We start from the raw sequence: 22,894 nt of genomic DNA, 5'->3' as shown, positions 1-22,894 counted from the left end.
ATGTTTGTCAATTTGTTCAGTTCTTAATAAACATATACTCTAACTTATCAAAGTTTATTCATAACACTAACAAAGTAAGATTGAAATAATACGTATGTGACAAAAAAATTTGGAAAAACTGATAAAATCGAATCAACTAAGCCGATATAATTGATTTGATTTGATATTAATAAAAATCGAACTAACCCTACTCATGTACACCCCTATTGATAATCACCAATGCCTTCAATTAGGCATATATGAAATGAATTGTATTGGATTAATGTAATTTTTTTTTTCTAAATGATGACTTATTTATTATTCTTATAGCCAATAACAGATATATTTTCAGAGTACACAAGCCACATTTTGAAAACATAAGACAGCCAGACTAATTGCACGATGGATTAACTTGGTATTTTTACACAGAACATTAAAAAGTATATAACAAATTACTAAAATATTAAAAATATGAAAGTCAAACTCATAATTTTAAAGGGCGAATTAATGTAAGAATTTTAATTCTGAATTCGCATGTGATATAAGCTAATTCCAACACATAAGAATACTAGTAAAATGTTTCTCTCTTTTTTTATTTTCTTTAGAATATATTTTTTATTTTAAAAAGTACTGGAGTGTTCTATTTCAGTAAAATATGGTAGGTTAGACCAAGTATAAACCAATAATATATATTATATAGGTAAACCCTTCCCTTACCAAATGTTTATAGAGTTTTACCACATAGGTCGTTTCTTTTCTTTAGAATTGTATGTATATGTAGATGACCTTTCGCATGCAACAAAAATAGAAGGAGCCAAGGGAAAGAAGAGAGGATAAGAAAAGTCAAACCAAATCAAAGAGCATTTATAAAAAGTTAAGTTTCCCCTGACCATTCATGTCCTGATATGAAACTTCAGTGTCACAAGAAAAAAACAATAAAATAATTCTAATAGCATTACTTTTTCAATCTACCGTAGAAAATATCAACATCTTGCGTGTACTCAATCCCATTTACAGTATATAAAATAAATGCCACCCTAATTCTTTACTCTATTGTGGTTTTCTCGTGGCTAATTCTACTCTCCTTACTACACAATATTAAGTGTTTTCTTGCCTTTCTCTTGTATTATATCTTTCTTGAGTTACTACAATGGAGTTAACAAGTGTTCTCAAGTTTCTTGAGAACAGAAACATTCTTGTTACTGGTGCCACTGGCTTTCTTGCAAAAAGTACTTTTATTAAGCTACATCTCCTCTGTGTCTCTCTCTTGTGATTCTCTTAATATGGTGTATTTAAATTTTTCTTTTTATTTTGGTTGTAGTTTTTGTGGAGAAGATACTCAGAGTACAACCAAATGTGAAGAAGCTCTATCTGCTTTTAAGAGCTAAAGATAACAAGGCAGCTTTGCAGCGTTTCAATACTGAGGTATAAGCTAGTGAAAATGTTCTCCATCCTGTCTTTGAAAATCGAAAATTTCCTTCTCTTTAATTTGTTCTTTAGTTTTTCATGAAAAGGAAAAAATTGCTATTCAGATAATTTCTTGCGTCTAACTCCACCTCAAAAGCAATTATGAAGTCAGTAAAATTATCCATGATCATATAACGAAATCATATCTCATATGCTCAATAAATATAAGACTCTACCGCCCACCTCACACGTCCAAATCTTGACATTTGGAGATTGAAGTGTGGACAATATGAGGATTCAATATTGAATAAACCATGTTAAGATTAGGGATGGCTTTGATATTAATTCCATGTTAAGAAAATATATCTTGAAACTATAGCCCATATCCTCTACTAATATGCGAGATGAAAAACCTAAAACATAGGGAAAACTTATTCTTATTCTTTAATTAAGTGGGGAGAGAAGTAATGAATCAAACGAGACAAAAATAAGTTACTTTTGCGCGAATTCAAGTCCAAGTGCAGAATAGGGAGTAAATTTCATGGCTAGTCATTCAATTTTGTGTTTTATGCAAAAGTCACTTTTCTTTTCTTTAGTTGTAACATAAAAATCATTCAACTTTGTGTTCATTACTCAAAAGTCATTTTTCTTTCTTTAATTACACAAAAATTATTTTACTTTGCTCTAGTTATCGCAAAAATCACATTGGCCAGATTTTACAATACTTTTACTTGAAAAGTCTATTATGTCCTTGACATTAAAAATTCTCCCATTTATGTAATAGCTTCTATGTTATATACTATATAATATATTTTTATCTAGGTACTTTACTTATAATTAAAATAACTTTATATTTTATTTTTATTTTTATAATATATCCGTACATTTAATTTTCTCATGCCACTCAATTTGTTTAATCATATTCAAATATTAAGATGTTTTAAAATATAAAAATGACAAAAAATATTTACTTGAAATAATAAAATAGATTTGTTTACAAAGGATAATTTTTTATTGTCAGTGAAATTTTTAAAACAGAAATTCAACGTTATTTGTGTTTAATATTAATTATTTTAAAGCTTTATCTGTTAATATTATTTATTTAAAAGTATTAATCTGATGTGTCATGTGCTAAATGTGGGTATTTTATTTATTAGATTCACGAATATGGCTTGACTGATAAATCTGTGAACTTTGATTTTATAATTATCATTAAAAATATTTCATTAGGTATGGCTAAGAATGTTGACTTGAGATTTGTTCACAGTAATGTTACTGACAAATTTAATAAGGCTACCTATATATCTTGAAAATTAACGTTAAGGGAAAATTAAATGTACGAATATACTATAAGAATAATAAATAAAATAATATTAAATTATTTAATAATAAATAAAAATCTTAGGTAAAGTATATTATATAGTATACAATATAGAAGGTATTACATAAAAGTGAGGATTTAAAATGTCAAGGGCAAAATAGACTTTTCAGGTGAAAGTTTAATAAAATCTGGTCAAAGTGACTATTGTGATAGCTAGATCATAGTAAAATGATTTTTGTGTAAAAAAAAGAAAAAAAGTGACTTTTAGGTAATGAATACAAAGTTGAATGCCTTTTACGTAGCAAGAAAAATAACTTTTGAATAATGAACACAAATTTAAATGACCACCCATGAAATTTACTCCGGAATATGATTGCTCAAAATGACCAGTAAAAAGAAGATATATTATATATATAAGGAGAACATCCTTTTCCTTGGATTTTAAGGTTAGTCTACATACCACATTTGGTTGTCTTCCTTTTAAAAATCTTCTTTTTCATCCTTGTCCTTAATCTTGTCGGGCCAACAATAGCTAACAAGTAGGCGTGTAAATGGACCAAATTAATTTGATTTTTGTTAAAATCAAATCATATTAACTATATTGGTTCGATTTTTTCGGGTTTCTCAATTTTTTCAGAATTTTTTGTTATATGAATATTATTTCAATATTATTTTCTTAAATTTATAGATAAAATTTTGATAGCGAATATATATTTAGTAAATATTAAAAAAAATTGACAAACATTTGATCTATTAGAAATATTCTTATGGGAGATTTTTGTTAGTAATACATGCTAGTTATTTTTTTAAACGTCTAACAATAATATTTCGCTGATGTATGTTTTCAAGGTTAACCGAATTTAATAATTAAAAATAAAAATAAATATGATATGCTCTATTTAACGTTAAATTATCAAAATACTATTACAAATTCGAAAAAGATATAAAAAATTTTAATATATGAATATGGAAGAACAAAGAGATAATAGATACATTTCAATAACACCTGATAAGCACGTGATACAACTCATTATTTAAGTAAATAAGAATGAATGCACTTCATTGTTCTATTAAATATTACATCCCATGAGAGGTTTTTAAATATTTTAAGGTATTTTTAAAGAAAATTTCATATAAAGTCCTAAATGAATATATAAAAAAATATATATTTATAAATTGGTTTATTTTTTTTATTCAATATTAAACTAAATCAAACCAAACCTAGTTGAATTTTTTAATTGATTTGATATGACTTTTCGACTTGGGGAGATTTTCCGGTTTGATTTGAACACCCTACTAACAACATATAAATTCATTCAACTACAATTATAACATTATTTCCGGAGAGTTCACATCACACAACTCATCAATAAGTCAATTTCTTCTTTTGAGGGCCCATTTCACGAATTAAGTTCTTCCCTCATATTTTATTACTTCCTTTGCCTTGCAAACATTGAGAAATGAGTGGGAAATAGTATATATATCTTCAAAAGGTAAGTCATCAGTAAATAGACACACATATACTATGGTATGAGAGCATGGTTCGATTACTAAAAGTACATGATACAAAGGGGCGGAGCTAGGTGACGCAAGCAAGTTCGGCTGTATCTGTTTGCTTGAAAAATGCATTTTATATATAGGGTCATAATTAATTTTATGTATATACAGTAGATGTTAATCCTTTTGACATTTACATGGGTTTACTTTTTTATTTTTTGAATCTTTTTAGTGAAAATTCCGAATACAATAACTATAGTAAATATCTTTTCACAACTTTTTGTACATCAATTCCGTCTTTTAATTAACAGGCTGTGGCAAAGAACTTATTCAAGCTTCTAAGGGAAAAATACGGGGCAAATTTGAATACTTTTATCAGAGAAAAGGCCACGATTATACCTGGTGATATCACATGTGAGAACTTGGGGGTGAAAGACCCTAATTTGGTGGAGGAAATGTGGAGAGAAGTAGATGTTATTGTTAACATAGCTGCGACTACCAATTTTGATGAAAGGTATGTACTACCAAGTTCTTTTAGTTTTACTTAGTCAAATTCAAACGAGTGTAATCTTTACCTTGGTAGTGTGAAAGAACTTTATATTATCACAAGACTTAAAAATGAGATATATAACTGTTCATAATAAGTGAAATTAATTGTCTAAAATAAGGCCGATAACTAGCGGTAGGGGTGTACATAGGCCGGGTTGGTTCGGTTTTCAATTACCAAACTAAACCAATTGTCTCGGATTTTTAAATTTATAAATCAAACCAAACCAACAAAAGTCGGGTTTTTCAATCAAGGTTTTTCTCGGGTTTTTCGGGTTTTTTTCCGACAAAATCTTCATAGCATAAAATTTATAATTTGTGCTCTAATATTTCTTAGGTCCTAGTAGGATAAAATTATATAAGATGTTACCCAATAAAATAATACAAAATAATGTGAGATAAGTCATGATTATACTAAAATCTTCAACAAATCGCATAAGATAAATATTGCTAATTAAAAAGCTATAATACAATAGCATAATCTAAAACTGCTAAGTCATGTTAAAATAAGTATGACTAATAAGTACTAAATATTAATTATATGACTAATTAAATAATATTAAAAGGGAGTTATACATTTTCACTGTCTAAATTAATGTAAAACTAAAAGAGTAAATATCCAATACCATTGTCATTTCTAGTATTTAATTTAATTTTTTTTGTTAGCGCTAGTATTGATTTGATTTTGCTTTGGGCTTTATTTGGGTTACTAACTTTTACGGGCTGTAAAACATATTTGACCATTCAAAAGTTCTAAGTCAAAGCTTGAAATAATACATTAAAAGAGAGAACTATTAAAGAGTTTAAGTTATATTTATAAATTACATTACAATAATTATTTTTACGTATAAAATATTTTTAAAACTTGTATACATATAATGTCGGGTTGGTTTGGTTTCGATTTGGCTTTTTTTTAGTTAAAACCAAATCAAACCAATTAAGGTCGGATTTTTTTTTTCTAACACCAAACCAAATCAAACCAAACCATAGTCAGGTTTTTTTTCTCGGTTTGACTCGGATTATCGGTTTGATGCGGTTTGTCGGTTTTCTTTGTACACCCCTAACTAGCGGTAAACAAAATTACAAGTTGTCAGCTGATCACACCCAACTATGCCTTATAAAAAGGACAAAGCGGTCGTTATAAATATATTCCGGTTAACAAGTCCGGAGTCGAATCCCACAGGGAATTAACCTATTAAACACAGCTATTGGACTCACACAAATTCTCGTAATCAAGAAATATTTAAGTAATAAAGTTGATGTTTACTAACTAAATAATATGTAAAGAAAATGCAATAAAGATTAACTAACTACGAAACTGGTTGTAAATAAGAATTGGAATGATCTAAGGTTCTGATTTTCCCTATTGTCAGAATCCTTTCCGCTACGTTTGCTATAAATTTGCCTAAGTCTTCTCTATTGATCATGAGCACTCTGACTGTCGTAACCCTCTCCCGAGTAATTTCAACAATATACTAGACATATTCTCCCGAATTACGCTAGCTAGCCTTAAGTACAGCTCACTTATATCGCACCCAAGGTTTTGTTATCCCTAATCCCACCTTTAAACCTTTCGTATTGATCCTTCATATATGTTAGGAGTGATGATGTTCAACAACTACCTAAATATGCACTCTCTCCCGAATAATGCTCACTAAATAGGAACAGTTAATTGAGGGCCCTTCAATCAATAGCAATAAGCATATAGCTGAACAAATAGAGAGAATACTATGCCAAATCTATATTAACGTAACGAGAAATTCATCCTCCAATAGGTTCCATCAAAACCCTAGATTAGGAGTTTAGCTACTCATACTCATAGTAACAATTTTCCAAATAATTTGCATAATTAAATTACAAAGTAAAGATGAAGGAATGAAGAACTCGATGATAATCTCCTCTGGAAATTGTCCAAAACGTCTTCTCCCTTCCAAAATAGTCTCCCTAGGTCTTAGATGTGTCAAAAGTCCTCAAAATAGCATTTTTATATGTATTTATATAAAGTAGGGTCGGGCCCAGACGAAACACCCTTTCCTGCGCGAAATAGGACTTGGCTCTGTAAAATTTGTACAGGGCGCCGCATGGGGCGATGCACCACGCGGTGTGCTTGTGGGGAAGTTCAGAGAGTTGATTCTGACAGGCCGCAGGAAATTTCCATTGGCGCGGCGCACCCTGCGCCGCACTGTGCGGAGTGCTTGTGGAGTTTATTAGCAGGCTTGCATTTTCTTGTCAAGCCATTTTTTTTACACTGCTGCGCCGCGCTATGCAGCGCCCCATGCGGCGCGACAGTGTAATTTTCTCAGAGTGAAATTATTTCATCCTCTTTTGACATCCGGACTTGGTACACGATCTCCGAACACGATCCCGGCTTAATGTATTGGACTTTTACTCAGACTTCAAAGCTCCAGATTGATTGATTTAGCTCCAAATTAACTTTTGAACTCGGGATCACTTCCTGCAAGGCATAAAACACGTACTAAGTGTAATTCGCTATCATTTGAGCTCAAGCACACGTAAAAATGCAGTAATTGGAATGTAATACTACGGCTAAAACACGGGTTTCTAGCCTAACATCAACACCCCACACTTAGACCATTGCTCGTCCTCGAGCATTTAAACTACACTTCACCTAGGGATGACCTTTCATCAAACAACCTCCCTGATACACCATGCCAAGAATAATTAAAGTAGACTGAGCACCTTATCATAACATCCCACCCTCAAGATTCGACTCAAAAGTACCATGCATTATTCACAACTTGCCCACTCACTCTAACATAGAGGTCAATGACATTACCTTTCCTTCATGAACCAAGTGCCCTCACACAAGAAAGGAGCGTAGTTCCACAGAATAAAATTTAAGACACTTAGGAACTCAAGATAGAAAAAATTTACTCACTCTCAGAAATAATATTCATATGCCACAAACGATGCACCATAGGCTTGCCCATAGTGTACTACTCTACTAATCGAGCTCATTCAGTCTAGGATCAAGTAGGACTTTAATTGGTTGTAATGTAGGCTGCAGGTCGGGTAGGATACATTTGGATATGAGTGACTACACCTCCCTTAAGCACTTTAATACATATACTTCGACACTCAAGCCCATACTTATGTCAAATAAAAAAATTTCCTTTACCTCAATGTATATTACCCCATACTTCTTTTTAAGCACAATTATACCGAGAGTCCCCACTATCAAAGAATATTTTTCACATCAATATAACTATATTTTTTTTCCTTTTTTTTTAATTCTAGTGGCTCTTACTTTTTCAAAATAGTGCACCTTTCTCCTTATTTTATTAGCTCCACTCAAAAGCCAAACCAATCACCCCACACTTTAACCTTTTCAAGGTTCAATACAATTCAAGTGCTCATGAGAGGTGAAAAGGTTCAAATATATGGTCAATTCAAACAATTGGGTAAGGCTTATAATGTGGTTGCCAAAGAACAGGATTTCAGGCTCAAAGGGGTTAACTATGATACATAACAGTTAGGCGGGTAAAAAAGAAAATATATATATATATGGCTCAACAAGGAAACGCCTATATCACTTTCAAAACTGAACAAAACTACTATTTCGCTTTGCAAACACACGGGGCAAGTTCTAGGCATCAAATACAACGCACAGAATAACACAAAACCCTTACACACACATGGGCACATAACTCACTCAGGATTGGACTCATCAAGACACTCTAGTCAAAGCAGTTAAGCACAGTTATAATCACACAATTTAAGGCACTTATTTAAGAGTCAAGAATTGAGCGTAGGTGTCACAACTAAGGCACTTACCACTCTCAAGGCATATGCAGTTAAGGGAAATTGATCCTTTAAATTAGCTTTCTGACTAAAGATTCTTAATTCCTAAAAAATGAAAGGATTTAACTACACCCGGTTCAAGCAAAACCTTTGGAAAAGAACCGCGACACAAATAAAAACCAAGGGGAAATTGTTACACTACCTACAAAAAATACTAAAATAAAAGAAATATTTTTGGATTTTCACATATATATAATTTTATTTTCTTTTTCTTTTGACTCAACTCCCTCAGGAAACCAGTCAACGAAATCCATCGTCGGGAAGAGTCGAACTAAACACTTAATTACTAACTATTACAGTCCGATAGAATTCAGAATTATAGTTTACAGACCATATTATTTACGAAAGCAAGAAACAAATCAAACAAAACCAACTGGCAAATAAAAAAAATACAAATACAATCAAATAGGAGCACCCCACCCCACACTTAAGAGATTGCATTGTCTCCAATGCAAAACAGTAAAATCAAGAGTGAAAAGGTGACTCCCTGAGGCCCATGGCCTAATCGTCAGCACCCTCGAAGGTGCGCGAATACTCCTCATCATCTGAGGGAATGGAGTTCACATCCTCATCTGGTGGCAGCTGTCCTCCTCTCGCCAACCCCAACCACTGCTGAGTGATAGCAGAAAGGGGGTGATCTTGCTGCAACTCCTCCAAGTCGGTCTCCCCCCGTGCAGCACAAAGGCGCAAGTCAGCAAACAGCAGTTGTAGCATCTCCTCAGCGCGAACCAACCTCTGGTCCGAATTAACAGCAGTAGCAGGGTTCTCTATCACCAACGTAACATCATAGGCCTTGATAGGATAAGGCACTGGAATAGTCCGGTCATAGTGAAACTCCTCCTCTACATGGTGCGCTCGCAACAATCGAGTGATCATACTCGGGTAATGTAGACGGCGGGCTCCAAGTGGTCGCACTTTAGCCATATGCTCCAACATGATTTTTCCAAGATCGAACCGCATCCGTGTCAACAAGGCATAGATCAAACACACTTTCAGTCGTGGGACATCAATGTCACTTTGAGTGGGCATGATTTTGGCATTAATCAACCGCAAAACAAACCTGGCTGGCCGTTGGAATGTTCCCTTCTTCATGTCCTTGTTTAATTCGTTCGCATCCCGTGCCCACGCGGAAGAAGAGTCAGCGCCACATAGCAGTCAGCGGATAGCTAGATAGTCTGGCCGACGGAGAAACCTCTGAAAGAGCTTGTGGGAATGCTCTGTGAAGCCCATAATCCGATTGATCACCTGGGAGGAGAATGTAATCACTTTACCCCGTACCTTCACTTCGTACACAGCATCCAGGCTGGCCTCAGGTTGCCGGTTAGCATAAAACTCTTTGACTAGGGTCACATTCACCGCATCACCTGGACGGAACAGACTGTCGAAACCCAAAGCTCGAATGTTGTTGTATATCTCACTATATTTGCGGGCCAACTTCCCATCGTCAATAGAAACCTCAGGCTCCGGGGTCACCGCCGGGATAAATGTCTGGAACCAGCGTCGAGCATGGGCTAGGACAACCCGTATACCATATTCGCACGCTGGCACCTCATCCGCATCAGGGTCAATGCGCTCCTCTTCCTCCTCCACTGGGCGGAAGGAGGTGCCCGTCTCCCACCACGATGGCTACTAGAAGCAACCTCGGAAGAACCAGTGTTAGAGTGTTTACTCGGGCGGCGAGACATTGTACCTGCACAAGACGAACAATATTAGCCACAACACGTAAACCAAAACAAGACCAAACGGGGTAACCACCCCACACTTAAGTTATTGGTATGTTCACAAGTAAAATGTATATCAGGGACTCAGACTACCCCATTGGAAGTACGCCAAAAGCAATCAACAACCCACCCAACCACCAACATAATAGTACAACCACAAAACCACGGACTATACTAGCTTAAAATACAAAATTAAGAAGCTAATCTAGTAACTAAGAAGAGAAAGAAAAGAAGCTATACTAATGCACAACTAACAAACTTTAGAAATTACAATACCACACTACAGAAGCACATAACATGAATCGAACATTCCAATTAGCACCTAGCACCATATTATCTCATACAATTATCCTCCAACTAAGCTACAATGTCACTTTCCATGTCATTGGGACATTTAATCAAGCACATGGTATTCACCAAAGTTACCTCATAATTTCAACTTTAATTCTTCTAAGATTACTACACAAACATACCAATCAACCATCCTACAACCACCACAATGTAACAAGGTCACAAATTGCTCCAAATTTACACAAATATTCCTCCTATTTTCGGCCATAAAGGCACCTCTACCCAACTTCACCATCAAACTATTCAATAACCACCAAGACATATCAAAAATCTTCCACAATCATAAGAATAATGGAAACCCCACAAGTTAAGCACAAATTTAGGCCAAAATAAGCAATGAAATTGAAACAAATTAGCACAACTACAACTACCTAGGGTTTAGTTCAAAATAAGCTAATACTACTTAACTACAATCAATTACTCAAAGAAAAGAGATGAGAGGAGAGGAACGCTTACCTTGAAGATGAATGGAAGGGATGGAAGGTGTGTGTGGGAAAGGAATTTGAGAAGGAAAAAAATAGGGGAATTGGGGGGAAGGGCTGGAGCGTGACAGAATGAAGGAGAAAGGAGAAAGGGGGGGGGGCAACGGGTCTTTGATTTAAACAAAAACAAACTAAGAAAAAACATATATATATATATATATATATGTTATGCACTGCCGCGTCGCAGGTTGCGGCGCCCAATGCGGCGCGGTAGTGTAAATTATCAGAGGTTATGATTTTTTTCTTCCTCAAACCCATTTGGCCTGGCGCGGCGCATCGCACGGCGCCCCATGTGGCGTGCTAGGCCATATTTCACAGAGTCTGCTTCATTTTCGACATTTAGCTTACGGGTTGCACCCCGACTCTATTATGTACTTATTTTATGTCCAATTCATGCTTGTACCTGCCCAAACAAGTCTCACAACTCCTAAATTCTAATAATCCTAAACTACAAATATGGGTTAGTAAGGTTAAAAATTGGGTTGCCTCCCAACAAGCGCCTGATTTAACATCGCGGCACGACGCAGGCTATCGTCTCAAGATTTGCTCAACATTGGTGGCTCTAGCAAATGAGTCACCGACACTACTTTCGCATCATCCATTCCCACATAATGTTTCAACCTGTGCCCATTAACTCTGAATGTGCGAGAGCCATTCTCCGCAGCAATCTCTACGGCGCCGGTGGGATGAATCTCTACCACACGAAATGGTCCTGACCATCTTGACTTTAATTTGCCCGGAAATAACCTCAACCTTGAATTGTATAGCATTACCCTATCTCCGGGTTTAAAACTCCACTCCAGGATATTTTTGTCATGCATCATCTTCGTTCTCTCCTTGTATAGTCTGGTGCTCTCAAAAGCGTGGTAGCGAAACTCATCAAGCTCGTGCAACTCTGTGACTCTACTTGTGCCTGCAGCTTTTATGTCGAGATTTAGCTGCCTCAATGCCCACAAAGCTCTATGCTCCAACTCCACTGGTAAGTGACACGCCTTCCCAAACACCAATTTGTACGGCGACATGTCGATCAGAGTTTTGAAAGCGTTACGATAGTCCTAGAGTGCATCGTCTAACTTTCTCGCCCAATCCGTTCTAGTAGCATTCACAGTCTTAGTCAACACACTCTTTATCTCTCTGTTCGAAACTTCCACTTGCCCACTCATTTGTGGATGATATGGGGTGAAAACCTTGTGGCGTACATCATAATTCTCTAACAACTTCGCGAAGGCTCGATTACAAAGGTGAGTGCCTCCGTCACTGATTATTGCCCTTGGATTGCCAAATCGGGTGAATATGTTCTTTCTCAAAAAACCAATTACCCCTTTTGCATCATTTGCAGGGAGCGCTGCAGCCTCCACCCATTTGGACACATAGTCCACAACGACGAGTATGTACTTGTTGCCATATGAGCTGACGAAAGGCTCGATGAAATCGATTCCCCATACATCAAACACTTCTACCTCTTGAATTGGGTTCATAGGCATCTCATGTCGGCGGGAAATATTCCCGGTTCGTTGGCATTCATCACAACCCTTTATCCATAAATGTGCATCTTTGAACAATGTTGGCCAGTAGAAGCCCGACTCCAAGACTTTTGCAGCTGTCCTTACCCCCCGAAATGCCCACCATATGGCGACGCGTGACATGCCTGCAAAATAGAAGACTGCTCTATCTCGGGGATACATCTCCGGATCATGTTATCAATATAAATCCTAAACAGATAAGGCTCATCCCAATAATACATACGACAATCACGAAAGAACTTTTTCTTTTGGACAGAGGAAAGGTCATAAGGAACAATACCGCTCGCGAGGTAGTTTGCAATGTCTGCATACCATGGCGATTTCTCAAGACTTGTGGCTAATAGTTGTTCATCTGGGAAAGTTTCCAGGATCTCTTCTACCTCAACCTTCTTCTCAGCTCCTTCCATTCTAGACAAATGATCAGCTACTTGGTTCTCCGTTCCCTTTCGGTCACGGATTTCCAAATCAAATTCTTGCAGCAGTAGCACCTATCGAATCAGGCGCGGTTTTGACTCCTTCTTCTCGATTCAGTACCTGAGAGCAGCATGGTCAGTATAAACAATTACCTTTGAGCCTATCAGGTATGACCTGAATTTGTCAAACGCGAACACCACTGCCAGCATCTCCTTCTCGGTTACAGTGTAATTTAGCTGGGCTCCACTCAGAGTTCTACTTGCGTAGTATATTGGATGCATGACTTTGTCTTTTCGCTGCCCAAGAACTGCTCCCACAACATAGTCACTCGCATCACACATCAGTGGTTGCTCCCAGTCAGGGGCAACTATGATAGGTGTTGTTACCAGTCTCTTCTTCAATTCCTCAAATGCTACCCTGCAGTCATCAGAAAATACAAAAGGGTGATCTTTTTCAAGAAATTTACACAAGGGGTTAGCAATTTTGGAAAAATCTTTTATAAATCTCCTATAGAAACCGGCGTGCCCGAGGAAACTTCTGATTGCTTTGACGGAAGTAGGTGGTGGAAGCTTTTCTATCACATCAACCTTTGGACGATCTACCTCAATGCCTTTACTCGACACTAGGTGCCCCAAGACTATACCTTCCTGTATCATGAAATGGCACTTTTCCCAGTTAAGTTCCAGATTCGTCTCGATACACCTCTTCAATACTCTTCTCAAGTTCATAAGGCAATCATCGAATGAATTCCCCACCACTGAGAAGTCATCCATGAAGACCTCCATTATTTCCTCTACCATATCCGTGAATATCCGTGAAGATGGCCATCATGCACCTTTGGAATGTGGCAGGTGCGTAGCATAGGCCAAACGACATTCTTCGAAAAGCATAGATTCCATAAGGGCAAGTGAACGATGTTTTCTCTCTGTCCTCCGGGGCAATAGTGATCTGATTATACCCCGAGTACCATCCAGAAAGCAAAAGTGGGACCCCCCTGCCAATCTATCCAGCATCTGATCAATGAATGACAGTGGGAAATGGTCTTTCCGGGTAGCCAAGTTCAACTTCCTGTAATTGTTCGTGTAAAGATCAATTCGTTCTTCTCATTTTTCACTACTGTCATACCTCCCTTTTTTGGCACACACTGAACTGGACTGACCCAGTTGCTATCAGAGATGGGGAATATGATTCCCGCATCTAACCACTTAATCACTTCTTTCTTCACCACTTCTTTCATGTTGGGGTTCAGCCTTCTTTGATGTTCTCTGGAAGATTTGTGCCCATCTTCCAGTAAAATCTTATGCATACAGAAGGACAGGATGATACCCTTAATGTCTGCAATGGTCCAACCAATTGTAGTCTTGCACTCTGTCAGTACCTGCAAAAGCTGTTCTGCCTGCACTTCTAACAAACTAGATGAGATAATAACAGGTAAAGTTGAGTTAGGTCCTAAGAAGGCATACCTGAGATGAGATGGCAGTGGCTTCAGTTCCAACTTTGGTGGCTCTTCTATAGATGGCTTAGCTGGAGGAGTTTTTCTTTCCTCTAAGTGTAAAGGCTCAAATTCGAGCTCCCTTCTCCAAAAACCTTGGCCTTCAAGAGCAAGTACCCACTCTGCCAAGTCTTCTCCATTGGCTTCATCTAAGTTCATGATACAGGCTGCTAGAGGGTCTTTAGTGTTCAATGTCTCATCTTCCTCCTCCAAAATTACTTCCACGGCATCTATTAGAGAGCAATTAGCAAATTCACTTGGTCGCCGGATAGATTTCTACACGTTGAATGTTATCTCTTTATCATTTAATCTAATCTTGAGCTCTCCAGTTTCACAGTCAATTAAAGCTCTTCCGGTGGCCAAGAATGGTCTTTCCAAAATTATAGGAATTTCCTCGTCAACCCGACAGTCAAGAATGGCAAAATCTGCTGGGAACACAAACTTCCCAACCTGTACTAATACATTATCTAGAATACCAGAGGGCCTCTTCACTGTCCGGTCAGCCAGCTGTAGTAACATGGACGTGGGTCTAGCTCTTCCAATGCCTAGCCTTTTGTAGATAGCCAGGGGCATAAGTTTTATGCTTGCCCCCAGACCACACAGTGCCTTAGCAAATGCATAGTTGCCTATTGTGCATGGGATTGTGAAACTCCCAGGGTCAGACAGCTTCTTAGAGATGGGTCTCGTCACAACGGCACTGCAAGTCTGAGTCAGTGTAACCGTGGCCATGTCTTGAAAGTCGAACTGCGGGACATCAAGTCCTTCATCATTTTCGCATAACCAGGCATCTCCTTTTAAGCATCAATCAATAGAATGTTTACCTGAATTCGCTTCAAGATCTCCAAGAATTTCTTGTACTGCTCATCTTTCTGATACTTGGCTAATCTCTGTGGGAATGGTGCTGGAGGTCGTTTCTTCCCTGTGATTTGATTTTTTTCTTGCTTAGGCACTGCTTCTACTATCGGTTCCTATGCTACCTCAGTCTCTTTCACAACCTCTTTTTCTTTGTTGACGTTCTCTTGTACATATTGTACCGTCACCTCAGTTAACCCTGCTGAATCATCTATCTCAATGGGTACTGGCACCAGTGTCTCAGTAGGTCTGCTTTCATGAGCAATTTCTTGCTCCAGATCTAGGTCTCTACCATTTCGGAGACTCACTGCCATAAGCTGTTTCGGGCCCTACTCTTTTGGATTGATTTGTGTGTCTGCAGGTAACGTCCCTTGGGGACGATTATTTAAAGCCATCGAAATCTGTCCTAATTGAATCTCAATATTTTTATTGCCGATTCATGTGAGTCTACTCTTTCAGTTATTTTTTAAGTGGACCCATCTTCGTGTCTCACAGTCCGTTGTTGTTGAGGTTGTTGATAAGCCTACTGCTGATTTTGCTGGTTGTAACCCTGTTGCCTTTGGTAAGGCACCACTTGACCTTGTGGTCGCATAGCCCCAAGATTGTTGCTGTTGTTGTACTGCTGCGGAGCTGGTCTATATTGTTGATTCTGCTGACCCCAATTCTGACCACCTTGCCTCTGTCCCACATAGTTGGCCACATAATTCATGTTCTCCTGATATTGTTGGTTATCACTTTCCGCACTCCACGAGAAGACATATGGTTAATTAATGCATGATGTACATAAGCCCCCATTAGTTGCATCAACTATGTGTACCTGCTGCTTCTGGCCTGATTCATCAACCTTTTTAGTGAGGATGCTCATTTGTGTCACTAGAGTGGCCATATTTTCAGCTATGGAGTTAGTTGGGTCTAAAGACACTGAGTGAACCACATGAGTGATTGGAGCGTTTCTTGTCATCCATCCTGAGTTTTGTGCCATCTTGTCAAGTAGGATCTTGCTTTCTCTGAATGTTTTGCTCAAAAATGATCCACCTGCTGAAGCTTCAACATTGTCCTTCAAGCTATCTGCCAAACCCATGTAAAACCTCTGCCCCAACATCTGCTCCGGAATACCATGATGTGGACACGTAGCCAGCAGACCCTTGAACCTCTCCCACGTTTCTTGTAATGTCTCTGTTGGTTTCTGTCTGAAGCTCAATATCTCATCAATTTGTTGAGCAGTCTTATTGGGTGGGTGGAATTTGTTCACAAATTGCTTGACTAATTCATCCCAAGTAGTGATGGAGTTTATGGGGAGTGAATTAAGCCAAGTCTGAGCTGCTCCAGTCACTGAGAATGGAAACAACAACAGTCGTATTGCTTCCGTTGTCACATTATGTTGCCTTTGCTTGGCACAGATCGACAGGAAATTCTTCAGATGCTGCTGAGGATCTTCAACGTATGACCCTGAGAACAGTCCCTTGTTCTGCAACAAATGAAGTATGTTATTTGTGATTTGGAATGATTCTGCTTGTATCTGAGGGACTGCAATTGCGGTTGCTAAGTTGTCGGCGGTGGGCTGTACCCAATTGTACAATGCTGCTTCTGGCACAAGCGACACCACACCCTGATTGTTTGGGTCATTCCCAATTTTTCTGTTGTTTACTTCGTCTCCCATGTCTGGTTTGATTTTTTCTGTTGAGTTCTGTTGTTGTTTGCCTTTCTTGTTTGCACGATTCAATGCCTTGAAAACTTCCTCAGGATCTGATAATGCTTCAAACAATTCACCAGTTCTTGAGGAGTTTCTAGGCATGCACCTGTAAAACTTAAGACTACAAACGTTAGAATTTTAATGTATTCAGTTCAAAATTGAAGAAAATTGACTACACTAAGAATTTTTGCACTTCTTTTAACTGTAATTAAAAACACTGTTAATTCCTCGGCAACGGCGCCAAAATTTGATCACACCCAACTATGCCTTATAAAAAGGATAAAGCGGTCGTTGCAAATATATTCCGGTTAATAAGTCCAGAGTCGATCCCACAGGGAATTAAACACTGCTATTGGACTCACACAAATTCTCGCAATCAATCTTCAGAAATATTTAAGTAATAAAGTGGATGTTTACTAACTAATTAATACGTAAAGAAAATGCAATAAAGAATAACTAACTACGAAACGGGTTGTAAACAAGAATTGGAATGATCTAAGGTTCTGATTTCCCCTATTGTCAGAATCCTTTCCGCTACGTTTGCGATAAATTTTCCTAAGTCTTCTCTATCGATCATGAGCACTCTGACTGTCATAAACCTCTCCCGAGTAATTACACCAATATACTAGATATATTCTTCCGAATTACACTAGCTAGCCTTAAGTACAACTCACTTAGATCACACCCAAGGTTTCGTTATCCCTAATCCCACCTTTAAACCCTTCGTATTGATCCCTCATATACGTTAGGAGTGATGATGTTCAACAACTACCTAAATATGCACTCTCTCCCGAGTAATGCACACTAAATAGGAACAGTTAATTGAGGGCCCTTCAATCAACAGCAATAAGCATACAGTTGAACAAATAGAGAGAATACTATGGCAAATCTATATTAACGTAACGAGAAATTCATCCTCCAATAGGTTCCATCAAAACCCTAGATTAGGACTTTAGCTACTCATACTCATAGTAACAATTTCCCAAATAATTTACATAATTAAATTACAAAGTAAAGATGAAGGAATGAAGAACTCGATGGTAATCTCCTCCGAAAATTGTCCAAAACGTCTTCTCCCTTCCAAAATAGTCTCCCCAGGTCTCAGATGTGTCAAAATTCCTCAAAATAGCGTTTTTATATGTATTTATACCAAGTAGGGTCGGGCCCAGACGAAACACCCTTTCCTGCGCGAAATAGGACTTAGCTCTGTAAAATTTGTACAGGCGCGCCGCATGGGGCGACGCGCCACGCGGTGTGCTTGTGGGGAAGTTTAGAGAGTTGATTCTAACAGGCCGCAGGAAATTTCCATTGGCGTGGCGCACCCTACGCCGCACTGTGTGGCGCGCTTGTGGAGTTTATCAGCAGGCTTGCATTTTCTTGTTAGGCCAATTTTTTTACACTGCCGCGCCGAGTGAAATTATTTCATCCTCTTTTGACATCCAGATTTGGTACACGACCTCCGAACACGATCCCGGCTTAATGTATTGAGCTTTTACTCAGACTTCAAAGCTCCAGATTGATCGATTTAGCTCCAAATTAACTTTTGAACTCGGGATCACTTCCTTCAAAACAAGTACTAAGTATAATTCACTATCATTTGAGCTCAAACACACGTAAAAATACAATAATTGGAATGTAATACTACAGCTAATACACGGATTTCTAGCCTAACATCATCCGCCAATGCAAATTTTATGTGAAGTAGTCCGTGTTTTCTTAATTCAAACAGTGTTCAATTTTCAGATACGATGTGGCATTGGATCTCAATACGTTTGGAGCTATATTCGTACTCGACTTTGCCAAAAAGTGTAGTAAATTGAAGGTTCTTCTTCACGTGTCAACTGGTTGGTACCTTCCACCTCATTTTCTTGGGTCCTTTTTTCTCCTCTAACTTTTTGTTATGCTTATCCTTAAATATTGATTAATCTGTTGCGGCGATTTATTATTTTCATTCAGACTAAAACAAAATTGAAGTGTATTTCATTTAGGATGTTAAGGTTTTAGTGCCTTGTTGTTTTTCCTTTAAAAGGGATTAATGTATTACAGTATTAAGTAGTTGTTTATCAAAATTCCAATGAGTAAAAAGATACATGCAAGAGAGAGGAATACGGTACCTTACCTCTTCCAATTCTTAAACTAACATTTGGACACAAATTTGGTTGAAACTTGAAAAACAAGTTTTCAAAGTTGTGTTAAAAAATAATTTTTGAAAGTTGAAGTTGTATTTGGACATGCTTTTTATTTAGAAAAAAAGTTGAAGTTTTGTGCGTGGAAATATTTTACCCAAAAACTGCCATAAAACTAGTTTTTGGGAATTTGAAAACAATTTAATTTTTTTTTAAAAAACTGATCATATTCCATGAACAAATATTGTTTTCAAAAAAAAATTCAAAACAAACTGCCAAAATTTATGGCCAAACGGTCCCAAATCTCGAGCCTGCTAGTGTTATGACTTTCTTTCTGAAAACAAATGATGAACATTTATAATTGGAAACCTAGAAACTAGTTACACTACTTGATTGATTTTATTTCAAGGAGAAGGAAAAGTAAGAAAAGTAATAAGAAGGTGACTAATTAATTACATTTGTATTCTATAGCGTTTGTATCTGGGGAGAAGGCAGGGTTGATATTGGAGACGCCCTATAGCATGGGGGAGACTCTGAACGGTACATCAGGACTAGATATTGATACAGAGAAGAAAGTTATGGAGGAAACATTGAAACAACTCAAAGCTAAGGGTTCTTCTGAACAATCTATTACTTCAGCCATGAAGGAGCTTGGCCTTGAAAGGTATCTTCCCTAAATTAACATCAACACACAACATCAAAAATATCTTCTTTTTTCTATGTTTTATAATTGTGGTGTTCGGGCAGTTTATGCACACCTCGACTAATAGTGGCGGAGCCACCTTATTATGGAAAAATTACACTATTTAGCTAGGACAAAAATTCATATATATATACACACACACATGCACTATATGTTAACTCACCTTATTTTCTTGGTGTGTATAACTTTTTTGTATTTTGATATCCCTTAATAAAATTTCTAGCTTCGCCACGATCAATTAGTTCCATGGGCTGCTACCTCTCACCAGCGCATATCATAATAATATCAACTAGAGTAACATTTTACTAATATATTCTCTTGACCTTGATTTGTGAAGAGCAAGAAAGTATGGATGGCCCAATACCTATGTATTCACAAAAGCAATGGGAGAGATGCTATTGGGAAACTTGAAAGAAGACATACCTCTTGTAATCCTTCGTCCTACTATAATTACTAGTACCTTCCAAGAACCTTTCCCTGGTTGGGTTGAAGGTATAAGGTATATAAATATAGATCAATACTCCACCTATTTTTAATTTTATTTGTTGAAACCTGAACGAAAAAATTTCATGAGCTGTTTTATTTATAATATAATTGGGGCTTTTCCTCGTCTTCTTTGGGGCATGCAGAACTATTGATAGTTTAGCAGTTGGATATGGTAAAGGAAGACTAACATGCTTCCTCGGCGACCCTAAAGCCGTTATTGACGTAGTAAGTATGAACACTACATATATTGAAGCATATATATTTCAATGAAGATAACGATTTCTGAATATCATTTTCGACTTTAATTTATATAGAGGGCTCAACGGGTGTGCTATATTATGTGCAGATTCCAGCAGATATGGTTGTGAATGCAATGATAGTAAGCATGATGGGTCATGCGGACGAAAGAGGAAGTCAAATAATATACCAGGTCGGATCGTCAGTGTCAAATCCTATAGATTTCACTAGTCTTCAGGACTATGGATTGCGTTACTTCAGAGAGCATCCATGGATTAACAAGGATGGAAAAACAGTCATTGTTGGAAAAGTTACTGTTTTGAGTACAATGGATAGCTTTCACAGATATATGGCCCTTCATTACTTGCTTCCTTTGAAGGTTTGGTTTCATTTTTCACTTATGCCAAACAGCTAGACCTAAATGAATAACAAAAAAGAAACTTATTAAGTTTCTTGTTCTAAATGGTATAATTCTTTGTAATTAGTATTAAAAATTGTTCATCGAATATATATATACAGGTATTAGAAATAGTGAACACAACACTCTGCCAATACTTTCAAGGCAAATGTTTGGAGCTTCACCGGAAAATCAATTTTGTGATGCGGTTGATAGATCTTTACGGGCCCTATTTATTCTTCAAAGGAATGTAAGTAAATACATATCTTTGTACGGTCTAACTTTGTATACAGAGTCCGTCTATAGAAGTTAAACTCATCTTTTCTTTAATCAAGATCTCTCTCTGCGTTGAGTTGTATGATCAGAAGCTAATACCTAATAATGTTGGAAATTTTATGACAGATTTGATGACATGAACACAGAAAAATTACGTAGAGAAGCGAAGGAGGCTGGTATTGAAATGGACGTGTTCAATTTTGATCCCAAGAGCATCAACTGGGAAGATTATTTTATGAACACTCACGTACCTGGTGTGGTAAAATATGTATTTAAGTGATTAAAGCAGGGGGAAAAATTGTTTACCACTTCAAACAATTTATGTTTCTACTTTGATGGTTTAATTGATAAGGTGTGAAAGTGTACCACGTCTCCTTTGCTGATGATACTTATCACTTTCAATTAAATGTATCCATTTTATATTTTTTGATGAAGTAAGAATTTCATTAAAAGCATCGAGAAGATGCATATCAAAACAGGGTACAAGTAAATAGAGTGTGTCTGCTCATAAATAAAACAAAAATAAACCTATGTTAAAACTAAGGAGCAGACACAATCCAAAAAATGATCATAATAGATACAGGTGCCTGATTAAGCCTAGTAAAAAGGTTCAATAAACATTTAGCTTTAAGAGCATGGTTTGGAGTTAATATCCCATCAAAACATCTGCTATTTCTTTCAGTCCATATACACCAGAAAATAGAAGCGGAGACCAAAAGCCAAGTTTTTTTGATGGATTTGCCAACTCTCCAAGAGCAGCAGCTTTTGTAGGCCTCTTTAATACTATTAGGCATGACCCAGGCTAGTCCAAAAATTGAGAAAAACATACTCCACAAATCTGCTGCAACTGCACAAGGGAGAAAAAGATACCTCACACTCTCTCATCTAACACTTGTAGCACCTATTCACTATGTAGATGTTCCTTCGACTTAGATTATCTTGAGTGAGACATGCTTCATATAAGGTTATCCAAGTGAAGCCAATTACTTTAGGTGAAAGTTTAGTTCTCCAGATGAGTTTCCATGGCCAATTGTCAATCAACTCCTTGTTCGAGCACAAATGTGCATAACCTTTCTTGACAGTGAATATCCCATCATGTTGGCCATCCCATAATAGTTTGTCTCTCTCCTAAGGTTTGATAGTGACCCTTGCTAGCTTAGATTGAAGCTCCAGAAAGTCATTTAGCTCCCAGTCCTGTAAGTTTCTCCTTGTTTGTAGGTCCCATGAGCTGTTATGCCATATTTGACCCATTGTGGAGTTTTGGTTGCTAGCTATGAGATATAAATTTGGGTAGTCTTCTTTCAGAGTCTGGTTCCCTAACCACTTATCCTTCCAGAATGATACATGTGCTCCATTCCCTAGCTTTATTGAACAATTGAGTTGGAATTCACCCCATAGGCTTAAAATATGCTTCTAAGGACCAATGTCATGTGGTAACCTACTCTGTTTGGTGCACCATGACTCTGCACCCCATACTTTGCCATGATCACATCTTTCCACCTCCCAGTGTTCTCAATGTTGTACCTCCAATGCCACTTCATTAGCATGCTCATATTGTGCAATGCTAGG

General features: G+C 37.2%; 1 protein-coding gene across 4 annotated transcripts; it reads left to right on the top strand.

Moving 5' to 3' along the window:
• On the top strand, positions 1,029-21,747 carry LOC109227255 (alcohol-forming fatty acyl-CoA reductase-like). 4 transcript variants are annotated; one of them, XM_019392342.1, is made up of 10 exons: positions 1,029-1,208; positions 1,301-1,404; positions 4,516-4,718; positions 18,844-18,944; positions 19,698-19,890; positions 20,267-20,428; positions 20,559-20,640; positions 20,762-21,031; positions 21,172-21,299; positions 21,452-21,747. In XM_019392342.1, exons 1-10 carry the CDS (start codon positions 1,130-1,132, stop codon positions 21,603-21,605), a joined length of 1,476 nt encoding a protein of 491 aa, XP_019247887.1. In that variant the 5' UTR covers positions 1,029-1,129; the 3' UTR covers positions 21,606-21,747. The 4 variants fall into 4 exon arrangements, with proteins under 4 accessions (XP_019247887.1, XP_019247889.1, XP_019247890.1 ...); XM_019392344.1 differs by lacking the exons at positions 1,029-1,208; positions 1,301-1,404 and adding an exon at positions 4,161-4,200; XM_019392345.1 differs by lacking the exons at positions 1,029-1,208; positions 1,301-1,404 and adding an exon at positions 4,215-4,290.

This window comes from Nicotiana attenuata, chromosome 6 (genome assembly GCF_001879085.1).
Source record: "Nicotiana attenuata strain UT chromosome 6, NIATTr2, whole genome shotgun sequence".
In the NCBI taxonomy this organism is placed as follows: Eukaryota; Viridiplantae; Streptophyta; class Magnoliopsida; order Solanales; family Solanaceae; genus Nicotiana; species Nicotiana attenuata.
Note: the sequence above shows the minus strand (reverse complement) of the source record. Positions and strands in the feature narration are given on the sequence as shown.

Excerpts from the sequence above, each read along its gene's own strand:
- LOC109227255 (XM_019392342.1), top strand. The coding sequence starts at position 1,130 with ATGGAGTTAACAAGTGTTCTCAAGTTTCTTGAGAACAGAAACATTCTT. Across the intron at positions 20,641-20,761 it reads CTAAAGCCGTTATTGACGTA|ATTCCAGCAGATATGGTTGT; the intron begins GTAAGTATGAAC and ends TATTATGTGCAG. Across the intron at positions 21,032-21,171 it reads ATTACTTGCTTCCTTTGAAG|GTATTAGAAATAGTGAACAC; the intron begins GTTTGGTTTCAT and ends ATATATATACAG.